This window comes from Glycine soja, chromosome 8, assembly GCF_004193775.1.
Source record: "Glycine soja cultivar W05 chromosome 8, ASM419377v2, whole genome shotgun sequence".
Classification (NCBI taxonomy): Eukaryota; Viridiplantae; Streptophyta; class Magnoliopsida; order Fabales; family Fabaceae; genus Glycine; species Glycine soja.
In genome coordinates, this window is record NC_041009.1 from 22,699,251 (window position 1) to 22,717,985 (window position 18,735).

General features: G+C 31.9%; 1 protein-coding gene across 1 annotated transcript; it reads right to left on the reverse strand.

Annotated features, from left to right (window-relative positions):
• Positions 1–2,370: 2,370 nt before the first annotated feature.
• Positions 2,371–5,021, reverse strand: LOC114422784 (zinc finger protein CONSTANS-LIKE 2). Its single transcript, XM_028389312.1, has 2 exons — positions 4,222–5,021; positions 2,371–2,984 (listed from the first exon to the last, which is right to left on the reverse strand). Exons 1-2 carry the CDS (start codon positions 4,900–4,902, stop codon positions 2,625–2,627), a joined length of 1,041 nt encoding a protein of 346 aa, XP_028245113.1. The 5' UTR covers positions 4,903–5,021; the 3' UTR covers positions 2,371–2,624.
• Between the last annotated feature and the right edge of the window lie 13,714 nt (positions 5,022–18,735).

The following is an 18,735-nucleotide window of genomic DNA, read 5'->3' on the forward strand; positions in this document are numbered from 1 at the left end:
AATACATACATACAATTATAATTTATAGACACTTAAGTATTTTAGATTTTATTTGTCACGACATTATATTTTATAAAAGCTTGTGATATTTTTCTTTGCCTTAAATATAATTTTAGTTTCCCTATTTTTTAAAATTCAAAAATTATTTTTTATTTAAAAATAGAGACATTTAGTTCTCATTTTTAAAAAAATTATAATTTTAATCCCTCTATTTTAATTAGAGACATTTAGTTTTCACTTTTGTAAAATTTGTGATGTTAGTCTTTCAAAAATATTAATTGGTAAAAGATTAATCTAATGAGACCCAAATTTAATGATGTGACACAAGATTATTTGTTTAATCTATATCATAATCAACTTAATCTCTTAATAGTCAACACTTTTAGTTTAACTAAATAACCAAAATCGTAGATTTAATAAAATTAGGGGTTAAATGTCTCTATTTTAAAATAAGATAATCAAAATTATAGATTTTAAAAAATATAAACATTTAAGCATTTTTTTTCTATTGTATAAACTATTTTTTGTCCCCACTAGTAAATTTTTTTGGATCTGTCACTGGCTGAGGGTACTCTTAAATCCTAAGAGGGTGAAAAAAATAGTTGCATAAAAATATGAAAGAGTAATGTGACCCTACTATAAAATATAAATACTTGTTACCTGCGTTTAGTATAGATAAACTTTCTAATGGTTTCGTTCAATGAGTAATGTTATCTTTCCTTTTTATTGGTAAGAATTACTCTTACCTTAACGTGAATGATTTCAACAGAAATTTATTTAACAGAGTACAAAAATAAAATAAATGGTATTCTAATTTTGCAGAAGAAAAAAGAGTTATATTAGTGATTTTAGTGCTGATTTGTCTTGATTCATTGGAAGATGAGTAGTATACTTGACATTAAAATTAAAATAGTAACCATACCACTTAGTACTTACTATGGAAATACTTGCCACTTAAAGCAACTTCTGACTTAGTAGAGAAAGAATATTCCATTCTGTAACCCCTTGCTTTGCAGTCATGAAATGTGGGAAAGAATGGGGGCTGCTATCACTAGTTATGCTATGTGTAGCAAATAGCATAGCATATATTGATTATTCAAATATTTATGGATCATGTCAGCCTGAAACTTAAAGCAAAAAGAATCAGTTTGATTCCGGATATCTGATTATTGGATAGATATAGCATTCTCACGGTTACGGATGACTCTCCCATAAATTCATTTACTTCTACTTTTTGTCAAATATTCACGCGATCTCCCACGAGGGCCAAAAGTGCAAGGGAACATTGTTATAGCAGTTTCAATTTACTGTACGAAAATATACCAGTTGGGAAGGGGACAAAACATTACCTTTTCACTACGTGGAGGTGCAGGATCAAATATATTGATTCCTCTAGAGCTCACATCTTATGTTACATGTCTTCTATATTTCATTTGAGATGGAAATTAAAGCGTTACCATGATATCTCTTCAACCCAGCCCGTAGCCACGGTTTCACTGTTAAAAAAAATCTTTATTTGTTTCTTCAATCTCTTCTCATTTTCCAAGTCCAAATTATCTCTAGATTAAAATAATCAGGAGGAAGGTTAAAGGTAAGTTCATGCATTTTGTGCGATAAATACATCATCAATTGTGCAGAACTTTTCAAAAATTAATATGGCATATATGGTCCGAAGACAATCATCGTACAACATCTCTTTCCTTCTTTTAGAATATGTTATATTGCTATGAAAGCACATTTAACTTCTCTAAATTGAGCATGTACTTAAAGGATAAAGTACACTTACAACAGTTAATTAGAAAATCAACATTTGAGATTAAATGAAACGACTATGTATAACAAACTCTAAAGTTGTTACAATCTTAGTCATTAATTTTCTAATCAATGATTATAAATGCATCTTTTTCTCCAAGGTAGAACTCTCACTTTCAGCTAAATCTGTCAAAACTCAAAAGTCATCATGATCTCTCGATGATATACGGGAATTATATGCAGAGGAATGATGAACAGTGCAAACATAAATAGTAAGAGAAGAGAAACATAGGTATAATTAACATGCTTTGGCCTTTGACATTCTTCCAAGGGAAAAGAAATGATTAAGGAATTATATGCGTTATGATTCATTTCTTCAAATTTCTATCCTCTTTTTACTGTAATCTGATCAGGATCATGAGTATGACAACCAAAACTCAAACTACAGTCAAGTTCAGTGTACCTGAATGATGTTTAATGAAGATAATTAGTATCGGTCCCTTAATTTCGGTTCAATACTTAAATTTGATTGAAGAAATTGTACCTAAACGAAATGACCAAATAACACAAATAGAAGTTATTGGTTGGTTATCATTCTAGCAATTACACACCATGATAGAAATTGAGAAAATAAATTTTTTTCAAAGATATGTTGACTGTAATTTAATAATTTAATACATGGACTGTATTTACAAGTACAAGTTTCATTCAAAAGACAATAAACAAAATAATAAAGCATCCGATTAGTACAACTGCAAGTAATTAGATTACATAAAAAATACATTATTAGTACACAAGTGGTAGCCATTTCTATTGATCATGATCCTCTAGCATCTTCGATATCTTGTGGCCATTTGTTCAACACAGCATATTCAGAAAGAGGGAACAATGCCATATCCAACTTCTGTAATTAGTGTTGTGGAGAACATCTGATCCACTTCAGCTTCTACATCTGTTCTCTTGGCAAATCGACCTTTTATACGGGGTCTAGTCTCTGCATAGGCCTTCCTTGAGGCATACCTGATTGTCTTCTCAAATTTTCTTGTCTTCTTTTTCTCCCTGTACCTTAGGACTCTGGCCTCCCTGTCCATTGGAGAAAAATGGGAAGGCACCTGAATGGGAGGTCCAGAAAATAGGTCAATTGTCCCTTTGGGGGTTCTTGTATGGCCAATTGAGACATCCCTCATCGGTGATTCAGGTACAACACCAATATCCATTGATGAAACTGAAACCTGATTTCGATGAAAAAGGAAACAGATACTAGTTAATAAATGTTCACGAGTTCAAGATAAATTTTCTAAGCAGTACCAGTAGTCATATCTATGATGCTGATGAGACCAATAATTGACATTTTTTTTTACCATTTGATAAAACAGGCATTTCACAAATAACAATTGATTCTAGGTTCTGGTTTGTATATTTGGTACTACAAATTCTAGCTAACTACACAACTGATGGAATCAGCTGAACAAGTAGAGGGAATTTCTTGACAAAGAAAGAACATCTATACAAGTTTTAAGGCTTTGGACCAAGCAAGTGAGTGACACAGCTTGTTAGCTCCTTGCTTGGTAAACTAAAAAGGACACAAATTAAGGAATATACTACAGAATAAATTTTAATGAAGGAAAGGCAACTGCATCCATATCGGATATAGAAAAAAATGAAAAACGACCAAATCCCTACTTTAACATTTGAAAAACAAAATAAAAAAACACAAAAAGGGCAGAATGTTTTTATATGTTTATTGAGGAAAACTATCTTATCATAGCAAGAAAGCATGATACTTAATTTGGCCATAGATTCCTTCCACTAAAGAGAAAAAGTGAAAAGAAAAAAAAGGGTAAAGAGAGCATAAAAAAGATGGAGAACGAATCGAGACACCATTTCTGTACAAATTAAACCAAACATGAAACGCGAGCCTCGGAACAAGTCAAATTAATGGCAAACAATACAACAAAGACAGATTATGTAGATAAACCAGGTCAAAAACAAAGTGAACAGAACTTGAACCAGAAAGTTGAATTTGGCATTGAACTGAACATGCCATGAAAGGAAACTACTTAATTGTGAATCCATCTTTGGCAAAAACATGTCATGGGAAGACCAAAAGCAAGAAAACCACCACCCCAAAAGAAGAAACATGTAGTATATAATAGTATTTTCCACATCCCAAGTCAAACCTAAATAAAAACACCAATTTCCCCCACTCAAGAGCTTGATTTAGATGAATGAATTAGTTGCAAAATTACTTTTGAGACAAAAGTAATATTGCCAACGGATAAAAAAAAAATCATTTTTAAGTGCAAATCAAACATGCTCTTAGCGAGGTTCAAATGAATAAACAAAACAAAACCACCCATTAGAGAGTTGAGTCTAGTGGAAAAGTGTTCTCGTTTTAGTGTTGACCGTATTTTGAAAAGATAGAAAACAAAAAGAGAAGAAGAGTAAAAAGGAATTTGGAAGGCTTACACTTTGATTAACAGAAGCATTGTAACTGAAGGCAGCTTTGGAGTTGTCAAACTCCAAGCCAAGCTGAAAATGCTGGTGGTGCTGAACCGGAACAACACTGTCCCCAGCATAACTCTTGTGAGAAACAACACCGAAATGTTGGTGCTGATGAGAGTAATGGTCCGTAGTAGTAGCAACAGAAGCAAAGTGGTGGTTGTCGCAGTCATCAACAAGGTCCAAATACTCATCAACCTCACCATTATACGAGAAACCATTATTAGTGTTATTGTTGTTAGGGACACTAGCGCTTTTGACAGGGTTGAGCAAGAGCCATGAAGCGGTTTCGTCATCGTCGTCCAAGTCAGCATCGTCGACGTCGTCGTTGTTGCCGGGGGCGGCGGCGATGGGGAGGATGGGGACGCGGTGGTGGCGGCTGGCGAGGGGGTTGGCGGCGTGGATGTCGGCGTCGCAGGAGGCGCAGAGGGAGGCGGCGTCAGCCTTGCAGAGGAAGGCCGCAGGGGCGCGCTCGCAGGCCTCACACACCCACACGCGCTCGTGCCACGTCAGCGAGGCGTGGAGGCGCGCGTCGCACGTGGCGCAGAGGAAGGCGGTGTGGGCGCGGCAGAACACGGTGGAGGGGGCCGAACGGCACGTGTCGCACATGCGAGCCCACGTGCCCATTGTTGCTTCTCCATCCAACATTCGGGGAGTTAGTGTTGTCAGAGTGGTGTTTTGATGAAGAGAAGAAAGAAAAGAAATAAAGTAAGTAAGGAAGGAAGTGTTGTTATGTAATGTGTTTATGACTTTGTGATTAGTGAGTGAATGGTGTTGTTACTTATTACTTGTTGCTGTTTTTGGTGGCGTTGAGAGAGCCGGAGAATCTCTGTTCGACACGTGGCGGAAATTTAGTGGTGTCTAAAGCTGGGACATTATCTATCTTTTGGGTGGCTGTGCTCTTAAGGTGGTCCCCTTTTAGGGTTGGGGAAGGTGTTACCCTCTCTCTCATTTCTTACTTAGGATAACACTTAACACTAACACTACCACTCGTGTTATATCATATCATATCTATGTTTCTTAACAAGTTTAAAAAGGAATGATAACAATATAATAGTATTATTTAATGTATTTTTATATTAGGAAAAGGTGTGTTAAAACTTATTAAGCGGAGCCAGCTTGCATTGCAGGAGAAATAGTTACGATTAACATGAAGTACGTTGGGCCTGGCTTGTTGTTTGTTTGGAAGACAATGCAAGTTAGCCATGTGTCAGAGACTCAGAGTCTGTCCTTCCCTCCCCAAGGTACTTCAATGGAGTTGAAATATTGAATTGGGTCATATCTTGACTTAGATGCACTGCTCATTGGCCAATTCACGTACCTCCTACGTCACCTCCTTTGCTTTGGATTATCTTCATTTACAGCTGCTACATGCACATATCTTTGAGAACATAACACTCTCTAAGAACACTGATTGAAAAATTATAAAAAAAAAAAAGTGTTATTTTGTAATTTTCAATCCACTTTTTTATTTTATATTTTTTTTACTATTTTTATTGATTTTTTATAAAATAGTCTCTGGATACTTAGAAGAACATCTCTAGCACTTATTATTACTTATTAGTCTCTTATCTTAAAATGTCTGCTTAAATTTTTTTTATCATTAAAAGATATTTATGTGTCATCACTATTATATATTCCATATGCCAGTTGCCCAAAATTAAACTAGAGTTGTTACACCCATTGGTCAATAAAAGAAAACGTTGTTAATTACACCCATTATTGCAAATGCTTTTGAGGTATTTAATGAAAGCTTCTTTTTTTTTTTTTTTATGCTAAAAGCTTTTAAATCCTATAACTTGGTGCATTCATATATGTTCCCTTAATTACTAAATAGTTCAATTCAATGTCTAAAGAGCCGAAATTTCTTAAATGAAAATAAGGGACAGCCGAAAACGTACCTCTTAAGAATTTGTTTTGAAAGTGCTAACGTGGGTTGGGGATAGATGCGTTTAATTACATCCAGAAATGAAGATTGTGAGACCATGTGCTCCTCTTTCCAGCTTCCTCTTTAGGACTTTATTATGTGATAGCGAACTGACTCAGTTTGTTTTTGTTGTTTTGAGTCACAGGAGAATCTGTGCATTCGAGAATGTCTGTGGTAGATCGATAAAGAATCCAGATCAAGTAAAAAAGAATATATCCAAACGAAGGCTAAAGGGGACGAAATTCTGAATGAAATGTGGGTACGGATGTTTATATTTCCTAATTATAGGGAGGATCTTGGTTCTACTTAAGGATTTGAATCCTATCTAAGGTTTCATTTTTTAATTAACCCATACAACTTGGTTGACTACTTTTGTTGACTTCCATTTTTTATTGACGCGAGAAGTGAACTTTGTGTGTGCCTAACGTGAGAGGTTCCACACTCTCACTTCACTAATTATATTTTTTTTCTTTCTTGATTGTGTTTTATATTCGCTTGGGAGTTCTGTATTCTTATATTACATTGCTAAAACAGTAGTGAGGCTAGATTATTTTGACATTTTCATTTAATCGGGCAAATTGATAGGCCAGGAAGTGGAATATATAATTTGTAGCGTACTCCACGCATTGGATGATTGCAAACAATTAGAGTGGTGTTTGGGGCTTACAAGAGATAACTTCTTATCCAGGGCAACGATAATGGAGTTGGGAGTTAGCGGTTGGGCCAATTGATACGAAAAATGATCCTAATTTCTTGTAAATAGGTAATTATGTGTTAGGCAAGTGTAGGTATGCATACAATATGTATATATTGATTACAAAGGCCAGGGTAGTGAAATATGTATGGGTTTTTTTGGTCAAAACACTACAATGTGGCAAATGTTAATTATGAGGCAGACCCACAGGCTGAAAATGTTGGTAAAATGTGTAGTAGATTTCAATGGCAGAAAGAGATTCAAATAGCACCTAAGAAGAAATTGTGGAACTCTTATATGTTGTGGAGTGTTGTTGTGACAAATATATTGAACACTTACTTTTCTGTCAAAGGGTTATTATTTATGCTGAATGGTTCTTTTGTCGATAATTTGTATATTTCTTTGGTGTATATGAGATCGAAAATAAAAGATACTTATAAAAGACACTTTAACACTCAAGTAATGGTTTGATTCAGAGTTATTAATGATATCAAGTGAATACTCAAGAGTAAAATCAATCCTTTTACCTGTGACTCTTCCCTTTATATACTGATCTAATTGGGCCTCGAGTTTATGAGTTTGCATGTTTTGATTATCAGTATGTCTCTTAATCTTGTTTAGGTGTTTCTAATCAAGTAATTACCTTTTAAGGGGATTTATTGATTATAATTGTAGCCGAATGATGCTTGACACTTGTATATATTGAAGACCGAGAGATATTTATACAAAATATGTGAGCATATGACCAAAAAAATACTCAATTTTTTGTAGTTTCTAATCAAATAATTACCTTTTAAGAAGATTTATTGACTATAATTGTAGCCGAATGATGCTTGACACTTGTATATATTGAAGATCGAGAGATGTTTATACCAAATATATGAGCATATGACCAAAAAAATATTCAACTTTTCGTAGTGTCTGACTATCACTACTAGAAAAAGGGTTTTTTACGACGGTTAGTAAGTGTTTTTAATGACGATTTTAAACCATCGTTGTATATAACGTCGTTAAAATCAAATTGTTTTTTACGATGGTTATTTTAAAAATCGTCTTTGAAAATAAGAATCATTCAAAGACGGTTATTAGCTAACAACCGTCTTTGAATGTTGTGTCTGCTTTGACATTCAAAGACGGTTATTAGCTAATAACCGGCTTTGAATGTTGTGTCTGCTTTGACATTTAAAAATGGTTATTAGCTAATAACAGTCTTTGAATGCTGCTTCTTCTTTGATATTCAAAGACGATTATTAGCTAATAACCGTCTTTGAATGTTGCGTCTGCTTTGACATTCAAAGACAGTTATTAGCTTAGATGTTTACATACATGTCTTGGTTCTGAATCATGGGGTATCCAAAAAAAAATATTATGCTTATTAATAAGTTTTAATTTTTAATGCATGGAAACAACATTGTTTATTCAATGTGTTACATATGTTACCATTTGCAGGTGTTATCTCAAGTAAAATCATATCAGAAAAACAAGTTCATAAATGAATTACAAAAAAATAAGAACAATGTAGCAAAAATTGAACTCAGAAAAGCTCTATTAACTCAAAAACCAAAATGCAGAAAAGGAAAAAATTGGCACGGACCAAATGAAGAAATTGGCACTGACCCATTTGCAGCCCAATAACTATTGTTCAGCAACAACTAATTTGTCACCTGCGTCTTCCCTACAACCAACATCAGGAAACATCAGACCAACATTAGGAACAAACATCAGCAATAAAAGAACTTCCCTCACACTTAGTTATTTTCAACGTCATTCTTAAAGTTTTCCCATTTATTTATAATTTTGACGGCAATTATATGATTCATTTGTTTTCTATATTTTTATCTTTATCTTAAAACTCAAATGTTGGATGTTACTGGGTCTTTTTCCCAAACCTACAGCTAAAGAAAGTAACTATGGAATTGTTAAAAGTGTGAAATTTATATAAATTACTGAAATTAGTGTATAGAATAACCACGAACGATACTGACTGGGTTTGTTCGAAGCTTAACCTAATAAAAGCTTAAAAGATGGTTAACCTAACTAACTACAACCCTCACTAACCTGATTTTGGCAAAGAAACAGTGTCGTAAAAGGCCCTTGTTTTTAGTAGTGAATAACTTTTAGGTCGAATTCAAAGAATTAAAAACTAGCAAAGTGTGGGTGGCTTGACCTACAACCCTTTGACGCTGTCAATTCCTTCTATGATGGAGGTTCTAACGTGTGGAACACCAATTTTTATTCATTTTTTTTCTTGTGATTGTGAGATATTTTGTGAGTTTCATAAAAGAAGGCGTATGGTAGTTAAAACAAGACAAATGGTTTCAAACTTGGACATGCTAATATTAATTAATAGGAGTATATATAGTGAGAAAATAATTTTATATGATATATATATAGGTAAATTCAAGTCAGTCAGTTACTTATAACTATTATTAATAAAGATAATTATTCTTATTTAATGTATATATTTTCTTAAATTATTTTGTCCTCTAACTAATTTTGAAAAAAACCTTTGAATCAATCAGTTACTAAAAAAAAATAAAATTCTGCCAATGTGTTTATTTACACCTTCTAAATAAAACTAAAAAAAATAAAACAAATTGATAGTTGAGACAAGTAGTGCTTGTTTTCAACTAGTATATAAATAATAAAGATTTAAGGTAGCATGATTATTTAAAAAATTCATTTAATTACTTGTAAAAGACACACATATATAATTTGTATTTTCATCATTATGATGAAGTTTAATATAATTATTTTAAAAGAATGGATTTAGTGTTATGTTTAGGAACTGTGAAAGCCCACTGGACTTTATCTCCTTGGGACCTTTGGCTATATGATGGTGTGGTTTCTGGAAATGTAAAAGTCGATTTCCTCTATAAATTCTCCAATCCAAAAAGGGAGACAAGTTTCCATATTTATACCTTTTCTTGTTGGAGGGGTGACCCTCCGTTGAACTACCAAAGAAAAAAGGGTAAACCAATGTGATGATGACATAGGTTTGGGTAGTAGTCTCCCCTTTTTTTTATCCATATCTTTCATATTTTTATCATGTTAGCTCATATTTAAATTAATTCTTATATTGTAATGGTATATGAAATATTTAGAAACTGAAATAGTTTTTATTAATTAAATCAAATTTATCTATATATTTTTAATTAATAAAATTTTGTTCTATTTATCAAAACTTGTGTAGTTTCTAAATGCATGGAAAAGTCTATGAGTACGACTTATCCTACTTTTTCTTAGTTTTTTTATGTAAGTAACTTGTAATTTATAACAATAACTTTTTCATGAATGTCACAATTTATTTGTGTAAGATATAGACTTATATATATATATATATATATATATATATATATATATATATATATACTTGTATTGATAATTTTACAAAAAATAAGTTTGATAATTTAAAAGGGAATAACTAAAAATGCCATCAGGAATAGAATAAAGCAACAAACAAAGGAATCCACAGCAATGAAGACTTTATCTCGATTAACATAGCTCACAAGAAATAGAAAGCAGTCATGGGGTGCTGCTTCCGTGGCTCCACAGCTATACCACCACCACCCATGGAAATGTTGTTTTTTAATTGGAGGACTAATTTTTTTAAATGTTGTTTCTTTAATTGCAGGACTAATTTTTTAGGTTTATTTAAAACTGAAATTTCTAATGTGATTTTACATTTGGATTCAAATATTCTAACTATAGGAGGCAATGTTAAAGGATGACCTTTGCAATATGGAAAGATCAAAGAAAAAGGAAGGTGTTGATATGACATATTTCAAAAATGTTATCTTCAACCTGCTTGAGACTGGTATCAATTTCAATCTCCTAACATTTATTAACATTCATACAATGTATAATATGAAAATCTTGGTATTTTGTTTTTTTTTATAATATCATTATTTCATTTTTAGATATAAAGCATTCAAATTGCAAGTGAAGACTATTAAACAAAACCTAAATCCAATAAGAGTCTTGAGAGCTCACCAAATATAAAATAGAAATCATCAGTAATCACATCTTTTGCCAAATTCTGAATATACAACACAGGAGCAGGATTTCCAACTGTATACTTCTGCACAACACAATCCATCAGTTCAAGAAATTAAAGTCGCAAAAGGATAAATTTGTGCACTATAGAAGCTCTAATAAATTATTTCTTGATAGACCTTTTATAAGTCATAACTAAGGTATACTGTAGGAGAAATAAGGTGAGAAGCAGAGAATCAAGCCTCAAAGGTTATGAGGAAATCACAGAATACAAACAATAGGAATGTGCAGCTTAATGAAATGGACAAGTGGCAGAAAGAGAATGAGTCAGAGGAGAATTCTGTTGGGAGGGCAGTACAAGGGGTAGTGGAGTGTGAGAAAGGGGAAGAGAAAAAGTAAGGTTAGTTTTGGGGTGGGAGGAAGCAGGGCCCTCAAAGAGCCTGCAATATATTTTTTTTCTATCTTTGCCATATATATTTATTTTTCATGAATCTGTACATTGTCCTAAAATTAGTTCCAAAGCTTATATACAGACACTTATAAGGAAACAGGAACCATTGGACAACACAATGCATCAAGGGCATTTAGAGAATAGTAGTAGCAAAGTTCCATTACTTAAATAACTTCATCATCCAAAACTCAATAATCAGTACCCATTGATGACAAAAAAAAAAAATTATGAAAGGCCATGTACTGTGATGAGACTTATGGTTACATAAAAGACTAACTTGCTACTTGCTAGCAGTAAGAGTTCCTCACTTGAAAGATGAAACTAATTCAAGTTTACTGCACAAAACAACTTGTTAAGGGAGCTTCTAAAAGATCAATACAGGGGAATCCAAGCTACTCCTAAATTTATCTCTGCAAGCTCACAAAAATGGTATTCATGATAGTTTTCAAAGGTAAACAAAATCTAAATCTTGTTTCCCCTGCTCAACCATGCTAGTGCAAAAACTGGTTCAAAACTCATCCTCTTTACCTTTGCTTTTAGGTAATCATCTAATGGAAAATAATCCAATAAGATATTTTAGGACATGTTCCATTTGGAGAAAACTTTTTCTATTTGTATTTCTTGTTTTCACATATAATAACAAAAATGTCACCTTATTATCATTTTGTTTCTTGTTTCTGAATATTTGTACTGGAAGTGGTGGAAATAGAGAAAAAAATAAAAATAAGATGGCTTTTTTATTTTTTTTATAACTGTTAGTGAAAACAGGAAAATGGAAATGCAAGCAAAACATTTTTCCAATCCAAACAAGCCCTACATTTAGCTTATAAGTTATAGAAATGACTACATCTAGCCTTCTATTAGACTCAATAACAGAAAGTTCTTGTAAAAAATTTGACTAATATTACTACTCACCAAAGTTAAAGAAATACAACCTATGTGCAGGATATGACATTGTGAATTTGTGATATAAATTACATCTAGCAACAGAACATTAATATCAATATCATATACCAAATAACAAAATAGAAACAATAGGCAAATTCCTTAAGCCAAGCGTATTGTGTTTTCTTATACAGTATTGAAGCAAATTGTTCTTATTTTTAAACCAATGCGGAACATGATAGTTACAGCAGTGAAATGCCACAATTAGTCCTCAGCCACATATAATAAACCATGGATTTTTATGACATTGACAAAAATTGTCTTTGAATCAACTAGCAGAGACTAAAACAAGTTTATATCGTACCCGCCACATCTCTTCGACACTACACGAAGATTGTTTCACCTAAAAAAAGCTTAACCTAACTAAGTAAGTAAGTGAGTAACCTAATTGTAAGGACCATGGAGAAAGCCTTATTCTTCACAAACTCCCTGATTCAAAGGAACTTCGAGCCGTAAGAAGAGTCATCCACATGCATCATCAGGTTGATCGAATGGAAGAACAACGAAAAGGGCTACGTTGCTTCAATGTCAATGTGTTCACTCACAGAACATGCAAGAGGGGCTAGGGTTCAATGTAACGAAGAGGGGCTAGGAAAAAAAGAGAGGTAATGCGAAAGGTTTTCTATGGGCTTTGTTTTTTTTTTTTTTATGTACCCTTAATAGCAAGTTACGTTCAGGAATGGGGGAAGACTAATTGGCATATTGAAACACTGATGAGTTTAGTTATCCCCTGAATCTTGAGATAGATAACATGTCAGTAATGTAAGCCAATAAGTATTCAAGATATATGTAACATAATTAGGAGCATTCAATTGGAGAATGGAATATTAAATAGTGATCAGCTAATAATTTCTATGTTTAGTTGAGGAGATTCAAGGTTACTTAATGGATGAATTTACAAATAATAGTTTGTTGGTATTTTTTTATGTTACAATTCCCTCCTCGTATTGATTTAGGTTGGTCGTACGTAGTTAGGTACAGTGGAATGAATGAGAAGGAAAAAACCAAGATTTAATAGAAAAAATTGGGTTTGCCAGGTTGGTAGGTGGCTTGAAGGCGTCGCGAATAGCATAGTATATAGGTACTGTGGTAGACAAGTTGAGGGACGACACAATTGACAGCACAAGGGGTAGTGTAGTATTGCAAGATAGAAACTTGCTGGATGTTGTGTTACTATTTTCTTGGTTATCGGTGGAGACAATGTGTGGGCAATAATAAATTTGTAAGAGCGTACTCTTGTAAAATAATTTGTTTCTAATTAGTATTTTAACTTGTTATTATATAAAACAAATCTTTATTTTATATAATTTTAACTTGTGTGGGCAATAATAAATATGTTTGAATTTATAAATTGTATTTTAAATTTATAATCAACAATTTAAATTGTGATATAAGGTTATTTTTAATTATTAATAGTTTTTTAAAAATAAACTATATAAATTCAATTTAAAGGCATAGATATAAGAGGGTAAATTAAAAGAGAGACAGTTAAAAAATCAAATATAAAGATAAAAAAATGAGAGTAGTTTAAGATAGTTTTTAGAGATGTTTTTTTGTTGGTCATGGGAATAATATATAAAACACACATCCAGATGAGAAAGTGGAGAGAGTGACTCACTCTTCAAATTGTGTATTTTAAATTTCAAAATAGAATTATATGTAGTGTTTTAACTTGTGCATTATAAAGGATAAATATATAAACAATAAAAAGTTGTATGTATCTCAGTCGATGGAGTCAATTTGCTACATGTAAGAATTTCAATTAATGGTCAACCTAACTCGCCTTTACCAAAGAATTGGGCTAGGTTGAATAATATTGGGTTAAAAATCTTTACTCAAATTATTTTTTGTGGGATTACAAGTTGAATTGATCTGTGAAAAATTACAAAAAATAAGAATTACAAAAATATAATAATGAATGATTCATGATCAGAAGTTCACTTACCAAATAAATAAATGAATATAAACAGTTTAATTATAATGTCACAATCACAAAAATATTATCTTACCAAATTGTCTGGGCATAAATATTTGTTTTTTAGAAGTTATCATCACATGTTAAATAAAGATAGAGCAAAATAATAAAATAATAAAATAACAAAATTCATAATAGTTCACAAATTAAAAATTGTGTCTAATAAAATCAATTTAACCAAGAAATTCATCAAAGCATACAAGAAAGAAAAAGGAAAAACAAACTTAATTTGGCCGTTCATCTCAACCCATTCTAACTTGTCCCTTAACCCATTAAGTTGGCAAATTATGTGAGTTAAAAGGCTTGAACCACCCAACCCAACTTCCTTTTGCGTGTTAAATGAGTTTACTTGCTTGATTTAATCCGTTTTAACATCCCTAACTACATATGGATCGCACAATGCTTTTAATACTATTTTTAATTTATTATTTTCTTAATCAATGCTTTTAAGAAATTTATTAATAAGTTTCATAAAAAAAATAGTTTGTTAAAATTTAAAACATGTCACACTCACACCATAAAAACATAAACCTCAGTTACTTTATGTTAGTGGATGTAATCTCTTTGATAAAGTGCAACTTGGTTTAAGTTGAAAAAAGTGACAAAAGAAGAAAACTAATGGTAGCAATTTGCCGTAAATATCTGGGAGTAAATAGTAAACTGCAAACACAGCGTATCTAACACAGAACAAGGTCTCACTCGAACTTGAGCACAGTACAACACGTCAGCGTCCCCAATGCTGACATGTTTCAACCTTATTTACCGTAGTTGTCACATGTCAGAGTCTATGATGACGTGTAGCCAACTAAATGCATCGACCACAACAGCATATATATATATATATATATATATATAAGAGATGCATGAATCAGAAATATTTAGGGAAAATTATAATATCGAGTATTAAGGTGCCACGTAGGAAGCCATTAGATTAGGATACAGGTACACCACAAAGGGTTGATGGTCCTGGCTAGGACGCTGACCCTTATCTATTCTCCTCACATGGCTTGTGGGTCACTAAAGAGGTTTTGTTTTTCGTCAATTGCTGCTCCAACAAAAAATAAAAATGGACGTAACTTTCCCTAGTGATCCCAATCACACTCGAATATTTACTTTGTGGGGGAGAGGGGGGCTAATTCAAATTTTCTTTGCCTTCAAAGTTCAATCATGATAGACTCTCCAAAGAGATTCATGTATATAGAGAAGTAATACTCATTTTCTATGTTTGTTTTTTTTACTAAAATTTCTTTGTATCCTTTTTGCTTCCCTTTCTCTTTTGTTGTTGACTACAGACTCATTTTGTTTGCAAAGATCACAAGCAAGTATGCTACGACGTTTGGTAAGTTAGACTAGAAATTCGATCTAAACTAATATCGATTGGTAATTCAAAGTGATTATATATAATAAGTATTACGAACAAATGTGATTAATTAATTTCATTTGTAAGTTCAAATATAGCATGTACGTATGTATAAGTAAAATTCGAATGAAGGAGTATTTCACTATATAAAAATTTAAAAGTATATAGGAGAAGGTTAGTTCCTAAATTCCCCTTACTTTCCTACTTACAAAAAATGTTGTCTCCAGTAGATCAACTGTAAATCTTTGGATTTTGTTGGAAGATTAGAGTCTAGAGCATCATGATTCTGAGGACCACATTGGCACCAAATCGATAGAGTTACATGGGAACTTTATTAATGTTGTAATTTGTCAAATTAAACCTGTTAAAGGAAAAGATTTTCGAAGGTCAGTCTCACGCGTCGTTTAATTTTGACAAAGAAAGCCAAGATAAAAACTTAATACATGGATATCATCATGTGATGCTGATATAAGAATATTGTAAACTTAAAAAATTACTAAAAATGTAACGTATCAAAGTAAAAAGATATTATGTAACTTATATTTAACAAGAGTTAAATTATTAGTATAAACTATAAATCTACACTAACGGAGTATATTAATATTTTGCACGAATATTATATATTAACAATTTATACTATTGAATTATATATTTTTAATTATACTTACAATGCTTATACTGTCAAATATTTTTTGTTAAATGAAGATATATTAATGGGGACTAATTTAATACTAAAATTATTATATGATAGTTTTTAATATATACAACGAAGTTTGTCCGAGGGCATATGTATGTGTGCATACAGAAAAATAAACCATAAATTAGAATAAAATGTTTATATTATATAAATTAGTATATTAATAATATTTTGATATTTTACTTTAAAGTATCTAAAAGTATTCAATAATTTCGGACCTCGCTCTATAGACAACAGTTAATTTGAAGTACGTATTGGTGATTCTAAGGGTTTAATCGATGTCTGCTACTGCTAGTAATACTTAAACTCGATCGAGATCTTTATTACTATTTTTGATAAAATACAAACAACGGCAATCATAGTAAAATATTTTATTCTATATAAAAAAAAATCCTAAACAACAAATATGAATGACTATTGGGATCAGCATCTCATGTCATAGCATCTTGGACTTTAGATAGAGCATGTACGCGGTTCCTATTGACACTAAAGGAATCTTTTATTATAATGGTTTCTTATTTAGATGCTTAAATATTTATTTTAATATTTAGTATTTGATAATATCTGGTGGCTAATGATAATTGTAAGTCCACACTATGTGGCTAAATGCCTTTTATATCTGGAAAATACATATATATTATTTCCAAATTCCAATTATGTATTTATTATGAGGTTCTGTTTGCATTGTCTGGCACTAGCACTTGAGCAATATTAAAGCCTTGGATTATTTGTGTTACTTAATTTATTTTCAACGTGATAATCATGCATATGCATTACTACGTACAACGAAAATATTATAAACTTGAAGAGAGTATTTTCACTGAATTTCAATGTGAAAATATTGTGACCCATATACATGCATGTGATGGGTCCATCCTTCTTCATGAAAATGAGTCAAAATCTTAGAAGGCCTGCACTGCACTTTGAGAGGAATGCAATTAATTAAGATAAGCACTGACAAATTTTTTCAGGGATTGGCGACAATAAAGATATGCACAGCACGGTCACTGTGTAGATCGACGTGACACGAAATTACAATGACCCTTTTGACAGGAATAGCTGTGACTGTGTGGACAAAACATGTGGCTCAAAACTGAGGAAATGTTATGAAACGTGGAAAGATTGTGGAGATCACACTAATGGACATCGTTTGCAGCTAGATTTGCTTTGCTAGACTAACTTGGTTATTATCAATTGAACGTACTCCTTTTTTATGTTATCCCACATGAAATGAGAGCCACACATACTAACATGCCAACCATTCCCACTAGTTAGAGATAGAGGGGGTCAAATTTTAATCACTGAATATGATAAATAAATTTGGTAGCTGTTAAATGAGATTATGGCTGGTCATTATCTACCTCCCCCGGGTCGCATAAATATGAATGCCCCCAACCCCACAAATTGAGGGGGGAAAGAAAATCACATACTAAAAACAAAAGAATTATTCACCAATTTTGTTGCTGATTATGGTATATTTCTTCTTCTGTAAGTATATTTCTTGAAACATAAGGCAACATTCAAGGTGAGTCGCTTTTCGAGGAAAAAAAAAAACAAATAGCGACTTCAATGGATGATTAGGTGATTTTAATTTTTTTAATTATATTATTGATACAAAATATACATCGATTTTAGTGATAAATAATTTTTTAGAGGATTTTTTTTTCAATTACTTTTTTTATCCATAAAATTTAAATCTGAAATATTACTGAAAAAAATCGAGTTTAATATCACTCATATCAATCACTTGTTGAGTGATTTTAAATTTGATTGTGAGACCCTGACAGACTTATTTTTTATTTTAGTAATAATAAATTATCCAACATATTTTTATAATTCATTACATCAAGTGGTTCAATATTCTGAGCGTAGATCTTCCTAAAAAAAAAAACTGAATGTAGGTCTTTAAAAGACAAATCTAGAACTCTATAATGATTGCTTACAAGTATTGAACTTTATTTTATGAGATATTTTTTTTTTCAAAAAATAGAATACATGTACTTTAAATGGATCAGTTGAATATCTTTCTATAAAATGGATAGCCAATAAATTAGATATGAATCTTATTAATGAGTAATAAATGAATCAAATTTTTCAATACCTTTTTTACAATAATAAATTAATTAATTATTTTTAACTTATATCCGTTATAATCGGGTTCCAAATACCCACTCATACTCAATAAAACTTAATGATTTTGTTTATGGGTTCTTTCATTTGTCAAGCCTAACCGACATGGGTAAAAATTCAAGAAAAATGGCCCATTTTTTAAACGGGTTATTCATGTGTAAAATGAGAGTGTTGATTTGGGCACCTAACATTTTTGCTGGGACACCCAACAACCTAGGTGAAAAAGCTAAAATGCTCTTCACCCGTTTAATATAAAAAGGAACAGTGACTCGTCCGTATGAGTCACTTCTTCTCTCGCGCTGCCTC